Source organism: Lineus longissimus, chromosome 5, assembly GCF_910592395.1.
Source record: "Lineus longissimus chromosome 5, tnLinLong1.2, whole genome shotgun sequence".
Classification (NCBI taxonomy): Eukaryota; Metazoa; Nemertea; class Pilidiophora; order Heteronemertea; family Lineidae; genus Lineus; species Lineus longissimus.
Window position 1 is genome coordinate 4,471,224 of NC_088312.1, and position 17,710 is coordinate 4,488,933.

Here is a 17,710-nt window from a genome sequence, read left to right on the forward strand (position 1 = left end):
TACATGACACTCCGGACTACATTTTGTATTCTAAAATATTGCAATGATAAAATCATTAGTTACACTTGTATTTCTCATTTTGATAATTATTATTATCAAGTGTAATAGGAGTGACATTTGTAATTTAATTTTGGTGGTATAATAACTCGATGTCAATTGGGACGAGTTACATTGTATTTTCACTCGGATGACAATGTTCTGTCAGTTTGTGATGATAGTTACATGAACGTTCGGTACGTTCTTATTTCCCCCCGATGATGCATGTATCAGCACATCCTGGCATAAGCAGTGGTTTTCAATATACTCCGCCTGTCGATATTTCAAACGTGACGAAGGAGTACAAAAAGTTTGATCTCAGGATGGTTTTATCATGACATTAGTGTTTTTTTTGCGATAATGCGACTTGGATATGACAAAATGTCAATCTAAATATTCAATGGCACAGATAACCATGTCGTCCTCTGACCTAGGCTACTGGTCAAGAGCGATCCCTATCTGTGTGTGTCAACGACTGATTAAGTTAGAATGAATCATACTTGAACAATGGCCAACTGGAAGAAGATATTGCCGTGTGAACATCTCTTTGCCATGCTGTCAAAAGGATGTCCCCATTGGGGTCCTTTAATTGAGAAAAAAAACTAGACTAACACGGCCACTGGTGTTGTTGACAATTACCAGAACCTTTCAAAGTTCAACATAAGCCGATTGTGCCTGGGACTTTTATTCCTGGGACTACATTTTTTTACACAGGATCGTGTTCACTTTGACATAAGATCAACGTCAGCAGATCCTCAGACAGACGCAATTTGTCAGTAATGTCAATGTTTGTCCTTACACGGTTTGACATTATAATATTTGTTTAGATTTTATGATATAATGAGATCATGATATGAGTGTTTCAGGACACTTATCTTCAGTACAGTCTACTGGAATGTTGACCAAGCTTTAGATCAAAGCACATTTGCATTGATTTTTCCGGGTTTATTCGAATTCGAATGACAAACAAAGGCCCGTATGGTCCTCTGTGTTACGAATGTAAACGCATGTAGTGCTATCATTGATTAATCATTTCTCTTTCACGCGGACATTATTGCAAAATTGATCACTAGGGCCTCTGGCAGCAGCTGGAGGACAGAACAGTCTGTACGACAATTATGCAGTCGCTGTGCTGGCATTAATGGACATTTTCTTGGCTGCGTTTAACCATGGTTAGTTAAGAAGTACTGGTGACGTTTCAAAGGACTTTGGTTGGATATATCCGTCTTAACATTTCATCGGTCATGGATCTTCTTAAAGTGGTAAGTTTTCGACCTATAGATTTTGCTGAGTGACAACACGTAGGCCTTTCTTAATCTTAAGTCAATGCCAGAGGTTTCCTTCCAATCTCGTTAATTGACCGTATACTGGTAGCCGGACTGATATATGCCTATGTGGCACAACGAACTGCCAATGGATGTGACATTGTCCTGACGACCTTTCCATGGTTGTCTCTCTAACAACCGCTGAAAAACACGTGGAATGGGGATCCAGCCTCGGGATATCGGTTCGACGAGGATGCTCTAAAGAAGACATCATCGAGGTGGCCGCTCATAATTAAGTGGCCACGTTATTGATTCGTGAAACCGAATCCCACGCAAGGAATATTCGGTGATGTCTAATTGACCTCCAATAGACATCACAAGTTAATGACCACTAATAGACGTCAACCAGTTACTTTTTGATTTTATGATGATTTTTTCAAACGGAAGCGATCTTTTTAGATTAAGGAGTTTTTAAAGCATCAACTGGTCGATGTCTTCAGTATGGGATTGACAACCCAGTGACAGCTATTGGACGGCTTGTCCGCATTGGCGATTGTAATAAAACCACGACTGAATGAAACGACCTTGCATTGTTTTAAAAGTGCACCCGCATCATCGTGCCAGTGATGGTGATTTATTTTCAAGGTTGCTGCCTATGGTGGCATTATTTCCTTATGGTTATGTAAATTATTATGCACGATATATACTGGCAAGGCATGATTCGAGAAATGATACATAACAGTACTGTTGTGATACCAGTGCTAGACCACCTGTCTGTCCATTCAAGCTGGGCGGCCATATAAGTAATCGATCACTGATTGCATCCGATACTTGTGTGTACAGTGAATTTTTCCCCCGGGCTACTGTATCATACCGGTAGATCGGGTTGGTAAAGTTAACTCGAAAAAGGTGGCACAGTAAGCCTTGTTTTCAACTGAACATAACTGTAACATAACCTTCTTGTTGCTATACATGTATGATGTTACATGCAATTCCAGTTTACTCTTCTTTTGCAGTTAATTCACCTGCTTATGAGCACAATGGCTTTCTGCTATCCAACAACATTAAAGAAGAAATGTATCCATCACATGCTGGAGCGAAGAAGTGTAGATTTATTAGGGACTGAGATGAGGATGGCATCAGTTAATTACTTAGAATTGAAAAAGGGAATAAGAAGTTTAGAGGAGTGTGTCGATTTATGTTGTTCTAACCGTAAGTTGATATTCGGCATAACCACATATGAAAATACAATGATCACTCTCAAATACACTCACTGGACGATTGATTTTTATTGTAGGAAAGATACAAAAGCCAGCTGTGGGAGGATGGAAATCCCAAACAGCTTAAGTGACTCTCCCTTTCACTCAGTAAACTGACCTCACGGAACCAAAGTCGAAACTGATGCTGTCATCTTGAACTTTAATCCGTACAGCAAGCAATTAAGGTACATGTACATATACATGCATGCATTCAAAACTATTTCCCTTTTTCAGCTCGATGTGACGTGGCGCTTTATAACAATGACAACCGGGGAAATGGACTTATCGGCAGTTGTTCTTTAATGAGGTGTCATCCTTTAAAAAACTGTGCTTGGAGAGAAACTGTTACCGTAACTGGGGCAATGATATTTCGAGGGAACAAAATGCCACAATGGCCTCACTCGAGACAAGTCGTTGGACCAAATGTGAAGAAAATAGCGCAAAGATTAAAAAGAGACTCAGGGTCTAAGGTCACACAGTTAGTAGTTTTGGGTGACACTGACAGTGATCAAACTCAAAAGAAGGTGACAAAGGGAACACCTAATCAACCACAAGTACAGCCACGGCAAGAACAAAAACAACCTGAGCCTTCGCAGCAACCTAATTCGAACCAAAAACTAGTGCGAACTTCACCTAAACCTTCGAATGCACCGACCGAGGTGCAGACTCCAAAGGAAAACTCTCGTCCGACGTTGCCAAAAGACGCGAAGACCAATCAGTCAGTTGTTACACCTGATCATGAGAACCCTGTACCAAAGGTCAAAACGCCCGGAAATGACACCCCGACTGCTCCAAACAAGAAGAATATGACAGCACAGGAAGCAAAAGAAGGCGAGAAAGCCAATCTGACCGCCGTAGGGCAGATCTACTCCGTTGTAGATAAGCTGAAAGATGCCAAGACGAAGTCAGCTGCGCTTCCACAAGGAGCAACTGAGGCGAGCCCTTCGGTGAAGCAGAATGAGGCACCGAAGTCTCCTGGCTCGTCTAAGTCCAATGAGACTGCGCAGGCTTCAGGTCAAGACACTAACAAAGCATCAACACCGCCTCCGCCACCCAAAGCAAGTGGTGACAATACAACAGTTGCTCCAAGCAATAAGGAAACACAGCCGCCATCCAAAGGTGTTAATGACAACAAGACGGAACCTTCTGCTGATGGTGATGAACCTCTAGTGGTGAACCCAGTGTATGCCTCCATGAAGCCTATGACGGATTCTGTGTCACCAAAGCTGACGTCGCCGTCCGGCGAGAATAAATCTGGCACAGACGATAGTGCATCGAGCACACTCCTCAGGCGAACCACTCGTGCCCTTAACACTGACGAAGGAGAGGTCTCGAATGTCACAGCGCCTGCGGGGTCCGATGACAAGCAGACGACTGTCCCAGCTGATGCGTCCGAAATACAAAACATCTTGGGACAACTTGACCACGAAGATAAGAAAGGTGGCGCGTCTGTCCATGTTCATACCATAGCGCCAAACGCTACCCAGGCCCCAGCTTCCAATGAAACATCGAAGAATGTGACTGTGCAGCTAATCGCATCCAATGCTACCCAAATCCCATCCTCTAACGCAACAGCTACGGCAAATGTGACTGTGCAGTTGCTGGCAGCAAACACTACCCAGAATCCAGCTTCTAACGCCACGGCAGCCTCGAATGAGACAGTGACAGTGACCGGCACCGCTCCTGCACCGAATGGCACAGAAAAAGCATTGAATAGGACCAGGCCAGAAGGTACTAGAATTCAACATCAGGTCATTCTCGGTGGTAGTACCAGCTTCATGGGTCTGCTCAGTCTCTCTCCTTCTCTCTCAATGGTATTCCTTCTATACATGTACATGTAGTGTATCTTTTTTCAAATGATAGTTTTCTCAGTAGTTTTGTGGTCCTATAGCCTTACTCCTATAGCCCCCGCGTCAGTCGAGCTGCCTGCGGGAGTTTCGCGTTTGAAGATAGTGTTTTTTCTTTACCCTTGTTCATCTTTTTCGTTTCCAGTTGGTGAAAAAGATTCCACAACTACCGAACAACGACCCCAGAATGCAACGAATTCAATTACAACAGCACCTCAACCAAATGTGTCTTCTTCGGTTGTACCAGAGACAACATTACAGGTATGGAATTGGATAAGAATGGGTGTCATGAAAATCTGGGAAAAATTCGAACGAAGGCTTAAGGCAGTGAGACTAATATACATGTGTGATGATAAACGAGTTTTTCCTCTTGCGCCATTAGATTGATCAACTCAACGCGTGTTATAACGATTTCGTCGTTGTAACTGCTGTTACACACCGCAGAGTGACTGCGGGGTAGGAAGGAACCGCAGCGAGATAGAGCCGGTGACCCATGAATTGCTTGAGCTCGACTTCAGACTGGAACTAGAGCTTCAGAGAGAATGTGCCCACTTTTGTTCCCAGGACAGCGTAACCGTAGCCAACTTGGATGACGAGACATTTCCCTGCTAAATTTGGTATAGTTGTCACAACATCACTCATAACGGTTGTTGGTACATTCTAGTTGGTCCCGACTTGGCCGATCAGCAGTAAAAGCTTTAAAATACTCCTTTCAGAATACCACCCCACTACCAGTTACAACCACGATCAGTTCCGAGCTGTCGTCCCTTTTAGATAAACTTCTAGGGACGAGTTCGCCACCCGTGGAGACAAAGACGTCAAAAACAGAAGTGATGGTCACAGCTGATAGCAAGAAGACGACCATTTGTAAGTTGTTTCCTTTTTTCTCTTCTTCTTCGCACTTTTGTGTGTATGAGACTATAGTCTCTCCTGTATGTCCTGTATGTACTGTCTTCTGCATTGTTCTATAACATCGTTCAAACAGTTTTTCGAGTAGGTTGTATAATATAATTTTAAAAAATGTTATGTCCGAGGCATGAACGATTGTAGATGGATAATGTACATGCCTATATTTTTCACAAACTGCATCCTCTTTTATTGTAATGACTCATGAGTTTCCATGCACATGTCATTTGCTGTTGTTCAATGGTCCTTTACCGCACGACAGCAGCTGTAGGCGACTGGGCACGTCAAACGTGTCGCCATTTCTACATACAGCATGCGTATTAATGTGGTAAACGTATTTGTAGGTTTCCACAACACTTCCCGTTTATGCACAGAAAACCGCAGGCAAGAGACATCGGTTAGAAATGACTAGTCCATTGGCGCCAAATTGACAAAAACGTTTTGTATATTTCAGCCATTACCAATCAGAATACGACGCCAGTCGAGACGCCCAAGCCGGGGAATGTGTCCGAAGTCCAAGCGGACACGAACCACAGCGGTGTGACTGCAAACGGCTCATTGGTTGCAGCACTGTCTTTCGGATGCATCTTCTTCTTCGGCGTTGTACTTTTAATTGGGAAACGCTGCTATGACGGCTATCAAAGGCGACACTATTCAAAAGTTGACTATTTAGTTAACGGAATGTACAATTGATGAAACAAAGGAGTAGGTCTGGCACTTAATATTCAGCGTAGGCGCTACAGAGCTAAAGGAAGACTGCAGGGGGTAGTGGAAAGGTCAACTGGAATCATTAAAGATCTGTTGAACCACGGAACAGCCGACGATACGTCTAATTTTGAAGACTACAATGTACTGGACTAGTATTTGCTCATCGCCGCATATGCGTGTCGGCCTGGTCAGGCCGGCACACCCTTCTTCGGTGTCAATTTATATTCGCACCAGAGCTGAAGTTCCTGTTCGTGGCGTCCAATAAAACACTATGTATGATATATGGAGGCATGTTGGCCAGCTTGGTTTCCGAAGACTGATTGGGTTTGGGGGGGGGGGGGGGTTGATGGGTAAGACGATTTTATGCTGGGGAAACGGCAACACGAAGCAACCGAACAACGACAGAACAATCAACACATTGATAACTCGTTATGTCTCCAAATCCGCATGTTACATGTATGATTCATTGGAAGATTAACCACTCCGTTCTTGTTCTCCGATCAAATTCTGAACCCGTCTTTTATCGATGAATACAGATAGCAAGGTGTCCAACTCCATGTACAGCTATAAATTACATCCATGATTAGCCCATCATGTGTATATGTACAAATATTTGCTACGAGGACAAAAAATGTGTAAGTGAAATGTTGTCAGAAAGTCCTCATGTGTGAAATAAACGATCGCTCAAATATATATGGATATATATGTGTAAAAAGTTGAGTTGTGTGTTTTGTCGTGCTCAGAGCCGTTAGGAGAATCAAAGCAGCTGAGTTCCAAAGTAGGTTTTCCTGTCTTTGACAAATGATGTATGATATACATCGATATTTCAATTGATTTATATGATTTATAGATAATAAGGCCATCAGAAACCTTGCTGACATCCGGCTGGCCATATATAATAGAAACCCAGCGGTTGTGTCGGCCTCCCTAGACGGGCATGACCGAATGTATCGTGACAGTCTCGACGGCTCCTGGTCATTTTCACAGTAGTGGATAGATTAGAGCGTGGCCGCCTCAGCGCCTCCACGCGGGGCCTAATGGTGTTAGGCTAAGTGTTGTGACACGCTGTACCTTGTACCTAGGATAAATAAATCTCGAGTCGACACGACAGTACTTGCATTTTATTTCATACCTCACCTGACGACGAGGTTACCTATAATTAATGGTGGCCAACTAAAGAAAATGCATAAATTTTTCTCGTGTTTTGCGCTGTTTTCAAGAATATCTCTGAGTATATTATTATATATAACAATTTATGAGATTGGTAATCAATCTCGCAATGAGTGAATGACAGCAAAGGTGGCAATCTATTCATTTTTTGCTGTTTGACAACGGTGTACTCCATAAACAGAGTGCGAGTTATATCGTCTAGTGGGATACATTGTTATCAACATTGTGATTGTTGCACTCTGACATGTGTGAACGCGGTTTCCTGTACATATTATTGTGAACACTTTCTATGGGTGTGTTGACCTTGTCTTATATGAATTTTGAGGGTGAGCCGCAATTTAGTTAATTAGTAGTCATCATGTAGCCTACTTCTGTAGAGGTGTACTGTTATTGATGCAACCTTTTTTGTTTTTCAGTATAACATTGTGAAGAATTCGACCCGCTTGGATGTAGCATGAATCCCTTGACTGCCTCGTAGTTAGTGTCGGTCCTGTCAAAGGGGGACGCCACCACCATGACTGCTACGAGGCATAAACTCACGAGACTGTGGCTAATTCCTCAATTCAGACTTTTCTACATCATCTTATTCTGTGCTATCTTGTTGGGCCTCATCGTCGTGGGAATCTTGCAGTTCTGGCCTCTTTCAGCTGATCAAGACCTATCATCAGTTTTCCGCCAAACATTAGAAAATCCATCCCTCGTAAAAGATGTGACAATCCAGAAAGACAGTCCACGGACAAATTTCATTCAATACGATTGCACTTTTCACACATGCTTTGATGTTTATCACTGCGGTTATAATGACGAGAATCAAATCAGCATTTATATCTACCCACTATCCCGTTACATTGACGAAAATGGTGTATCCGTGACACTGCCACTATCTAAGGAATTCTATGAAATCCTTGAGACTATTGCGGACAGTGGTTATCATACAAATGATCCTGACCAGGCATGTCTGTTCGTTCCGTCGGTGGATCTGCTGAATCAGAACAATCTTAGGAAGGAAGAGATTGGCCAAGTATTGGCTAGTCTGCATAGGTAGGGAATTTTGATATTACAGATCTTGTCTAAGTAACAAACATGTCATATGTAGTGTTGACACATGTATGATGAGCCCCGACTGTCATCAAGTCTAAATAAGCACATTAGGACATGTAGGCCTAGGATTCATTTATTATATTTCTAATGATTTGATTCAAAATTTATTACAGATGGAACCGTGGTCAAAATCATCTCCTCTTCAACATGCTGCCAGGGAGCCTACCTGACTTTCACACTGCCTTGGATGTTGACCGGGGCAAGGCTATCTTGGCAGGGGGAGGCTTCTCCACATGGTCCTACAGACGGGGCTATGATATCGCCATACCAGTCTTCAATCCTTTGGTAGCTGATATTCAGTTACCACACAAGTCATATTTGTAAGTAAAGAAAATTAGCAATATCATGTAAACTATTCTGCTATTTCTCGAAACTACATATATACTGTCTTTTCATCGACAAACCACCGGTTCCTAATATTCAGGCCAAACCCACCTTATGATGGTACGTAGAAGAGGATCACAATACACGCATGGTAACCACCAATAGCAGTAGACTGTCAACTTGGACAGCAGGTCTAGGTTTTAGTGGGGCTGCTGTATGTTTCGCAGGTGACCTAATAGGGTTGCGTCATTTGTACGGACGAGTGACACGGCGGAATAATACGGGGTGTCCCACAAAATACTCCATCGGTTTTTAGGGGGTGTTTAATTTCTAAATTTGAGTACCTTAAAAAGTGTAAAAAAGGCATATCAAGGCTTGTTTGCTAAGTGTAATGGATGATTGCAAGAAAGGAACTTCGAACAACAATGTCTGGTCCATAGTTTGGAATCCGGGAGAATTACCTTAGGATTTTAGTTGCGACACCACCTAGGCCTAAAAGGGCAAACACTATTGAGTAATCAGTGAGGTTTCAGGCGTATATAAAGTTTGGGTACTGTCGGAAACCTCTTCTTGTCTTGCCTACAACTTGTAGAAATATGGATGAGCCACTGCCTAAAAGAAAGCGTAGTTATTCCGTGTCGGAGAAGCTGCGATACCTGCGAGACTTTGAGGTTGCCATTGGAAATGGCACTGTGCGAACGATGACAGAATTTGCCAACCACCACAACATACCTTTTGAGACGTTTCGCAGGTGGAACCGTCATGACCTGGAATTGAAGGAGGAGCAGAACCGGGGCAAAGACCGAAAGGTGAAGCAGAGGTTGATTGGTTACTGGCCTGAGGTCGAAGACCAACTAGAAATGTGGTTCCGGGATGTTCAGCAAAGACGTCTACCTGTTGTGATCCAGGATGTCCAGGAGAAGGCCGTGCAACTATTCCAGACCTGGTGGGATGCCCTCCCAGAAGAGCGCCGACAACTCGCCACAGAGGCAAAACCACTAATGCATGATTTCCATGCATCCAACGGCTGGGTGGAACTTTTTATGAAGAGGAAGGACATCAGCCTGCGAAAAGTCACGAAGAACACTACCACCATTCCAGAAAACGCCGTTGTCCTGCTTCGAAACTTTCGCGATGAAATAACCAACACCATCGAAAATGTTGGTATACCAATGCGCCTGTTTTTCAACATGGACCAGACTTTCCTCCTTTTTGACCTCCGCCTAATGTACACCCTCAATGAGAAAGGCGGCAAGGCTGTTGATGTACGAACCTCCAGGAAGAATCCAAAGCTGGGATGTTCTGTTACACTTTGCGTGGCGGCGAATGGCGATAAGATGCGAGCCCGCATCACTTTCCGAGAAGAGGATTTGTTCGCGCGCTTCGAGCTCTGGAAGAGGTCGAGTTGCCCGAAAACGTTGTGGTCACATCGTCCGCCACGGGATGGGTCAGACAGGAGACGATTCACCATTGGCTTGACGAAATCTTCATCCAGTACGTCCATGAGGCCCATGCTGAACAGTTCATACTTTTGGTGGATCAGTTAAGAGTACATCGAACGGAGAACTTCAGGAATCGTCTCACTGCAGAAGGGGGCAGACTCAACTTTGTACCGGCCGGATGCACACCTTTGGCACAACCCCTGGATGTGACTGTCATCAGATCCTTCAAATGTCACGCCAGACAAGCATGGAAGTCATGGAAGACCGAAAACACCAACGAAGCAGGCCAGTGTGATCCAATTGGGCTCAGAGATGTTGTCAACATCGTCAGCCGTGCCTTGGAAGCGATCAGCCCAGAGGTCGTCGAGCATGGATTTGAGAAAGCGTTACACCCACAGAACATAGACGCAGGTCCACACCCAGTTCCAGATGACGACGATGACGACGAACAGGGGGTAGAATTCCTCAATCTGCCTGATGGGTTTGAGCCTGAGATAGCAGGGCAGTAAGCAATCGGGTCAACAGAGACAATCGGCAACCGGACCAGAATAAAAATCCAAAATAATGAATAAAAAAATTAAAAAAACTGAAATGAGAAATAAAAAATAAAAACAATGAATAAAGGCAAAAAAGATGAATAAAGATTGGATGAAAGCCAATCTGAATAAACCTGAATGCATGAAGCGTCGCTGTCTTGAAGTGATGCTGGTAGAGCCCCCAAAAGGCCTGTGATGCCCACTCCAACGCGTTTTATGTGAGAAAGGGTTAACGTTGATCTATCAAACAGACCCAAACCGCAAAACCGCACTGAAACCGCAAACTCGGACCGCAAACCACAATAAACGCGAGCGCTTTGCATATCCTATGTGTCTCGTTAGGCCAATCTGTCCTTCTACTAGGTAACACACCTACTTCATTCAACTTTCGACCAATGAGTGAAATGGTATTGTGCCCTGTGCTCGCGGTAGGCGTATGCATTAAGCCTAATGAACCGGTTTTACATCAATGAAAAGACAGTATTACAGTAGAACCTCTCCATTAAAGACGCTCTTCAAATTCAATTAAGGACAGCAAATTTCAGCCTTTATAGGACTGACAAATGCTGTCTTACTTAAGACTAAAGAGGTGTGGTATTGTTTTAGTGCTGGCTTGTTCCGCTCACTCTGCTGAACTTATTTCGAAGCTACAGGTCGGCCCAAATATAATTTCTTTTAAATTCTCTTCCAGAGACAGCAGGAAGTGGCTTGTTGTCTCCTCACAGTTTAATATTCATTCTGAGTATCGGTTTGACTTGAATGTCTTGGAGCGCCAGAATGAGGAATTATTGGTGCTAGATAGATGTGACAGTGAGATGGAAGGTAACCGGTTCAACTTCACGAAGAGGTGCCATGGTAGTCATGAGTATGACTATCCCCAAGTTCTCCAGGTGAGGTTTTGTGTATACTGAACTTTTCCACCACTATTTTTTACTGAATTAAGTGGCATTGGTTGACTCTAGAGCCTACTGATCAGCTTGATTCTATAAGACAGCAATAAGGCCTTGTCTAAAGTTGTGAATGTTAAGTTGTCACCATGCCAGGAAATGGGACTTGATGTTGTCAGGCACATGTTAATTTTGCTTCTATCATTACATCTTCGCTTTTTGGCTCACCGTAAGGGGAGTCTATACGATAGCGCTGTGTCCGTCGTCGTCGTCGTCGTCGTCGTCGTCGTCGTCGTCGTCGTCGTCGTCGTCGCCGTCGTCGTATCCTAACAGTGGCACGTTTCTTAACTGCTAGGGCTATGAACTTGAAACTTTGTACACAGAATGCCCTAGGTCAGCTGACCTCTGACACTGATTTTCGGTCCGATCTGATTCTCTGTTTGGCCACCAGGGGGCCAAATGTCGATATCTAAAAAGTGTGATATCTCGCTTATTAGTGACTTGTTTTCGATAAAACTTTTGTTGTAGGTACTCATAGCAAATATACATTTTATATTATACGGGTTTTTAATTTGACCTTGTTTTCAAGGTCACAGAGGTCATATGGCGTAAATTGGCCATTAGAGTGTAAACTATGGCACGTTTCTTAACCACTAAAGCTATGAACTTGAAACTTGGTACATATAACCCCCTATATCACATAGCCTCTGGTGCTGAATTTTGGTTTGATCTGATTCTCCACTTTGCCACCAGGGGGCCAAAAGTGGATATCTAAAAAGTGTGATATCTCGCTTATAAGTGACTTGTTTTCGATAAAATTTTTATGGTAGGTACTCTTAGGAAGAATACATCACATATCTTACGGGTTTTCAATTTGACCTACTTTTCAAGGTCACAGAGGTCATATGGCGTAAATTGGCCGTTAGAGTGTAAACTATGGCACGTTTCTTAACCACTAAAGCTATGAACTTGAAACTTGGTACATATAACCCCCTATATCACATAGCCTCTGGTGCTGAATTTCAGTTTGATCTGATTCTCAACTTTGCCACCAGGGGGCCAAAAGTGGATATCTAAAAAGTGTGATATCTCGCTTATAAGTGACTTGTTTTCGATAAAATTTTTATGGTAGGTACTCTTAGGAAGAATACATCACATGTCTTACGGGTTTTCAATTTGACCTACTTTTCAAGGTCACAGAGGTCATATGGCGTAAATTGGCCGTTAGAGTGTAAACTATGGCACGTTTCTTAACCAGTAAAGCTATGAACTTGAAACTTGGTGCATATAACCCCCTACATCAGATAACCTTTGATGCCGAATTTTGGCCTGATCTGATTCTTTATTCGGCCACCAGGGGGCCATAATGGAAAAAGGAAGAAGTGCAATATCTTGCTTATTTGAGTGAATTGTTTTCGATAAAATTTTTATGGCAGGGACTTCTAGCAAGGATACACCACATGTCCTACGATTTTTGGATTTGACCTCCTTTTCTAGGTCACAGAGGTCAAATGGCGTAAATTGGCCATTAGAGTGTAACTATGGCACGTTTCTTAACTGCTGAAGCTATGAACTTGAAAGTTGGTACATGTAACCCCCTACATCAGATAATCTCTGACACCGAATTTTGGCCTGATCTGATTCTTGATTTGGCCACCAGGGAGTCAAAACTGAAAAAGTAGGACATGCAATATCTCGCTTATTAATGACTTTTTTTCGATGAATTTTTTATTGCAGGGACTCTTAGCAATCACACGATATTGATCTTGTTGATGTCATAGACAATTATTGGTTGGATCATAAACTTATATATACTGCCCTGTCTTATTACTTGACATCAATACACATCTAAAAAAAGTCTTCATGCCTGATTGTGTTCACCATATTCACCTCTAAACTAAGCATGATCCTGCCTACTAAAAGATGTATACGGTGAGCACAATGGCCCCTGGCCGTTTCATTTCTAGGATGCCACATTCTGTTTGATCCTCCGTGGAGCACGACTTGGTCAGACTGCATTCTCTGATGCTCTCAAGGCAGGCTGTATCCCAGTTGTACTTATTGATGGCTTTGTCATGCCCTTCTCTGAGGTACTAGACTGGAAAAGGTAGGCAGTAGGAGCAGTGTTAGTTCAAGAACAATCGAAATGCAGTGGACACTGCATGTGTCATACAAGGCACTTACATGAAGGCATAACGTATCTTCAGAAAGATACTTGTAATTGGCCTTAATCATTACGGTTCTTATCCCTAGGATCCATATTGAGTCAAATGATGTGCCAAGCGTATGAAGTGGCAGGAAAGAAGTCAATCAAACTTTGTGCATTGAAATATTGTCCAGCGTTTATTCTGCTTCCCTTTGTAGGGCCTCTATCTCCATCTATGAAGATAACATCCAAGAAGTAGTCAATATCCTCAAAGCCGTCTCATCAGACCGAGTCCACAACATGAGGAAACAGGTCCAGTTCCTATGGAAACAATACTTCAGCTCGATGAGGGTCATCACGCTAACGACATTGCGCATTATGAATGACCGTGTGTTCCCGTACGCTGCCAAGAAGTATGAAGATTGGAATGACCCTCCAGATAAGGTGAGGATCACTTGAAGTTGCTGTATGTCTTATCAAGATTTGGATACAGTAGACCTGGAAATATTCGCTGCCATTTTATTTCACAGTATTGTTAATTCAATGTTTTGCCAACTCTGTACTATATTTTCAATCAGATTTTCCCTTTTTTTCTTACAGGCGGGTGTGATGAGTCCTCTCTTCCTTCCCCTTCTCCCACCGAAGGCTTTTGGCTTTACAGCCGTGGTCCTCACCTATGACCGACTGGAGTCGCTCTTCAAAGCTATCAACAAGTTGGCTAAAGTGCCTAGCCTTGTTAAGGTGCTAGTTGTATGGAACAATCAAAATAAATCCCCACCTCCAGCTTCAGTTTGGCCTAAAATTGGCAAACCTCTCAAGGTCGTTCAAACACGTCACAATAGGCTAAGCAACAGGTAATATTGATTTCAAGTTTCATCATAAAAATCTGATAAGACATGCTATTTGATTTCAGTTCGGTTTTTGTGTTGTACAACTTTGTTTGTCGTCAACAATGATCCTGTTTCGAAATTGTTGTTCGAATCACTAGTTTTCATGTGTCTTTTTACAGACTGAAACATCCCAGGCCGTTCTGTCTCCAAAAGATGCTAATCATGTTGTCTCTTTCAGGTTTTATCCCTATGATGAGATAGAGACAGAGGCGATCCTTGCTCTAGATGATGATATAGTCATGTTGACCACTGATGAGCTAGAGTTTGGCTATGAGGTAAGCTCATGGAAAATCTGTTTTGAGCTTGACTGACTACACATAGTGGTATTGTATGATGCGTTCATTACAGCAGATTTCTGAAGTTTGTGCCAGTTGTGACATATTGGAGGCAGGACGGAGACTCTTCTTGGATAACATGTTTTCAGCCACTGGTGGCGCAAGCAGCAGTGTCCACTTTTACCAATCTTCAGGTAACTTGTAAGGTTTTTTACGCATTTTGGGACAATTATGATCCATGTTCTCATCATGACAATCCCAATATCAGCAAAATCATGACAGTCACTTCCTTTGCACGATCAGATTGTCTTATCAACGAAAGACTATTTCTATCTTATAGGTGTGGCGGGAGTTTCCCGACCGGCTTGTGGGATTTCCTTCCCGACTTCACCTCTGGGACAACACAACGAGAAAATGGAAATATGAATCTGAATGGAGCAGTGAAATATCTATGGTGCTGACTGGGGCTGCTTTTTATCATAAAGTAAGGTGACATGATAATGTTGATGTTTTTTGCAGTGAAAAATTTGGAACTTTTAAGGTGTAGGCTACAATGTGTTTCAATTAAAACCTCTCATTATGGACACCCTTTGGACCGACCCATTGTCTAGAAACAAGCCATTTGGAACCAAAAGATAGTGTCCCTGAAAGAGAGGTCGTCTTGCCACCAGGTGTTCCCAAAGGGAGGTTTCACTGTGACCCCTTGATGGATGGTTTTAATATCATCAATGGAATGTATCCATCCTTGCAACGATTGAACACCTTTTATATTTCTTGACAAATCTTTTAATTATCTCTTTTCTTTCTTCCTCAGTATTACAGTTACATGTACACCAATGCAATGCCAGGGAACATCAAAACATGGGTGGATGACCATATAAACTGTGAAGATCTTGCAATGAACTTCCTTATCGCAAATGTTACGGGTAAAGCACCGATCAAAGTCACGCCACGCAAGAAATTCAAATGTCCAGAGTGCAAGAATATAGAAATGTTGTCGGCGGATGTGACCCATATGGTGGAACGGACTGAATGTATCAACAGATTTGCCGATGTTTATGGAACTATGCCTCTTAAGACTGTAGAGTTTCGGGCAGATCCTGTCTTGTACAAGGATAATTTGCCGGGCAAGTTGAAAGAGTTTAATTCTGTTGGAACTCTCTGAATCGCTATTCAAAGTTCGAAAGAGTTGTGTCTTCTACTCGGTTTGTAGTTTTCCGGCACAGGAATGTTGAAGCCTCGTTGATATGCCATTGGCCGAATGCTGGCAGCAGTTTGCAGGATCATTGTTGCGGCGATGTCCGCAGAGCACAAAACTAAATCAAAGTGCTGAACGCGATCACAATAAAACGGAACTGCACGAACGTATATACATGCATAAAGTTAATACGGCGAATGAAATGTTTTTCTCAGGCGAAAACCCTCGAGGGAACGAAATCGCGATCTAATTCGGGCGTATTCACGCCATCCGACAAATATAATCACAAAATACGAATTGACACAATACGACACAAAAAAACGAATGATTTCTCCAAAATGACGAAGATCTTATCTTTCCATCTGCCTAAACGTTGATTTTCGATGTTTGTTAGAAATTCAGAATTTTCTCGATGGAAAATGACACACACGCGAAACACTCTATCGTATTCCTCTCAGAACTGTGTGTGTGACGTCATCGCTCGCGCAAGCTGTCCTTATTAAAAGGGGCCTAATTTATTTCCCGCGTCTCTGTTCACCCTTTCGGGTCGGGTTTTTCAATACTTGCGGCTTCGTCAGAACAATCATTGCGAAATACTCACTAACTGGAACAAAGTAACTACAAAAGATGCAATAATTTTACAGCGTTGTAATTGTATTTATTTATGAAATTATATCAATGTATGTTACATGTAGTCTGAATTATAAATAAATGTGCTTTTAAAAAAAACAATAGTGCTCAGTTTGGTAAATCTTTTCTTGTCACATTGTTTTGGGTAGATTTGATAAAAACGGGCAACTTAAGGGTCTGGGGAAGGAGGTTCCACCCCATGCCCTGTTATGAAAATGTCATACTCCCGATTCCCATTCCGCGCTTTAGGCCAAATCCCCACACGATCCACTGCTCAGTCATCCTTGTCTCAAAATAATTTCGGCCAATCCCAGCATTCTGATAAAGCCCTCCTTAACCCCCCATCAAAACATCAAATGATACTCCTATTCAAAAAGTTTCAAGGTAAAACAACCAATGATCACTCTGTATTCGGATCACCAGAGGGTTGACGCAGAGCACTGGTGTGAAAGGAAATGCTGGTCTCCTGGTGAATAAGCCTGGTAAGAGAGGTTGAGCGTCAGGCGCACGATTCATCAAGGACAATATCAGTGGACATATCTGTCTTTTTTCTTCTGCAGTAGAGCGACGCCCTGAAATACGTAAACTGGATTCCCACCAAAAAAGAGTGTGAACCAGCCAAGGTAACGTGTCATCAGCAACAACTTTAATGTCATATTGGGATCCCTTGGGGACAGGGCTATCCTGAGATGCTCTTCCAATTGTGCGGCAAGAGGGATTCTGGGAGGGTCAGCAGAGTCATTCTGATGGTCCTGATTGACCTGAATACGAGACTGCGGCAGGGCTAAGCTGTTGGTTCCAGAGTTTAAAATGGTTTAACTTGTCGTGAGTGCCTTATATTCGGACGACTCAACACGGCAGCAATCAGTTCGACCAGCATCCTAACATTATGTCATCGTACTGGCCTTGTCCTAATTACAAATCCTTGAAAGGCATACTGGTGACCAAGTTCCGCAACGGAATCGCATAATCAATAATCTTTCAAGGTTGATTTATAAAATTTTGAGATTTCAAAGAGTTTGAACTCTTCGAATGATATTGTGGTTGTTTGTTGCCTCGACATCATTTTCTCTGCTGAAAATGATCTTAT

General features: G+C 42.8%; 2 protein-coding genes across 5 annotated transcripts; both read left to right on the forward strand.

The window, feature by feature from the left end:
* Positions 1-998: 998 nt before the first annotated feature.
* Positions 999-6,726, forward strand: LOC135487507 (uncharacterized). The gene is made up of 6 exons (XM_064771245.1): positions 999-1,298; positions 2,318-2,513; positions 2,795-4,291; positions 4,553-4,668; positions 5,124-5,274; positions 5,768-6,726. Exons 1-6 carry the CDS (start codon positions 1,281-1,283, stop codon positions 6,004-6,006), a joined length of 2,217 nt encoding a protein of 738 aa, XP_064627315.1. The 5' UTR covers positions 999-1,280; the 3' UTR covers positions 6,007-6,726.
* A 436-nt stretch (positions 6,727-7,162) lies between these two features.
* Positions 7,163-16,700, forward strand: LOC135487508 (exostosin-2-like). Of its 4 annotated transcripts, none has more exons than XM_064771247.1 (10): positions 7,163-7,205; positions 7,608-8,232; positions 8,406-8,612; positions 11,286-11,484; positions 13,449-13,588; positions 13,846-14,071; positions 14,228-14,481; positions 14,696-14,792; positions 15,133-15,276; positions 15,607-16,700. In XM_064771247.1, the coding sequence occupies exons 2-10, from the start codon at positions 7,706-7,708 to the stop codon at positions 15,955-15,957; spliced, it is 2,145 nt and encodes a 714-aa protein (XP_064627317.1). In that variant the 5' UTR covers positions 7,163-7,205; positions 7,608-7,705; the 3' UTR covers positions 15,958-16,700. The 4 variants fall into 4 exon arrangements, with proteins under 4 accessions (XP_064627317.1, XP_064627316.1, XP_064627318.1 ...); XM_064771246.1 differs by having other exon boundaries at positions 7,187-7,252; XM_064771248.1 differs by lacking the exon at positions 7,163-7,205 and adding an exon at positions 7,230-7,320.
* Positions 16,701-17,710: the final 1,010 nt, after the last annotated feature.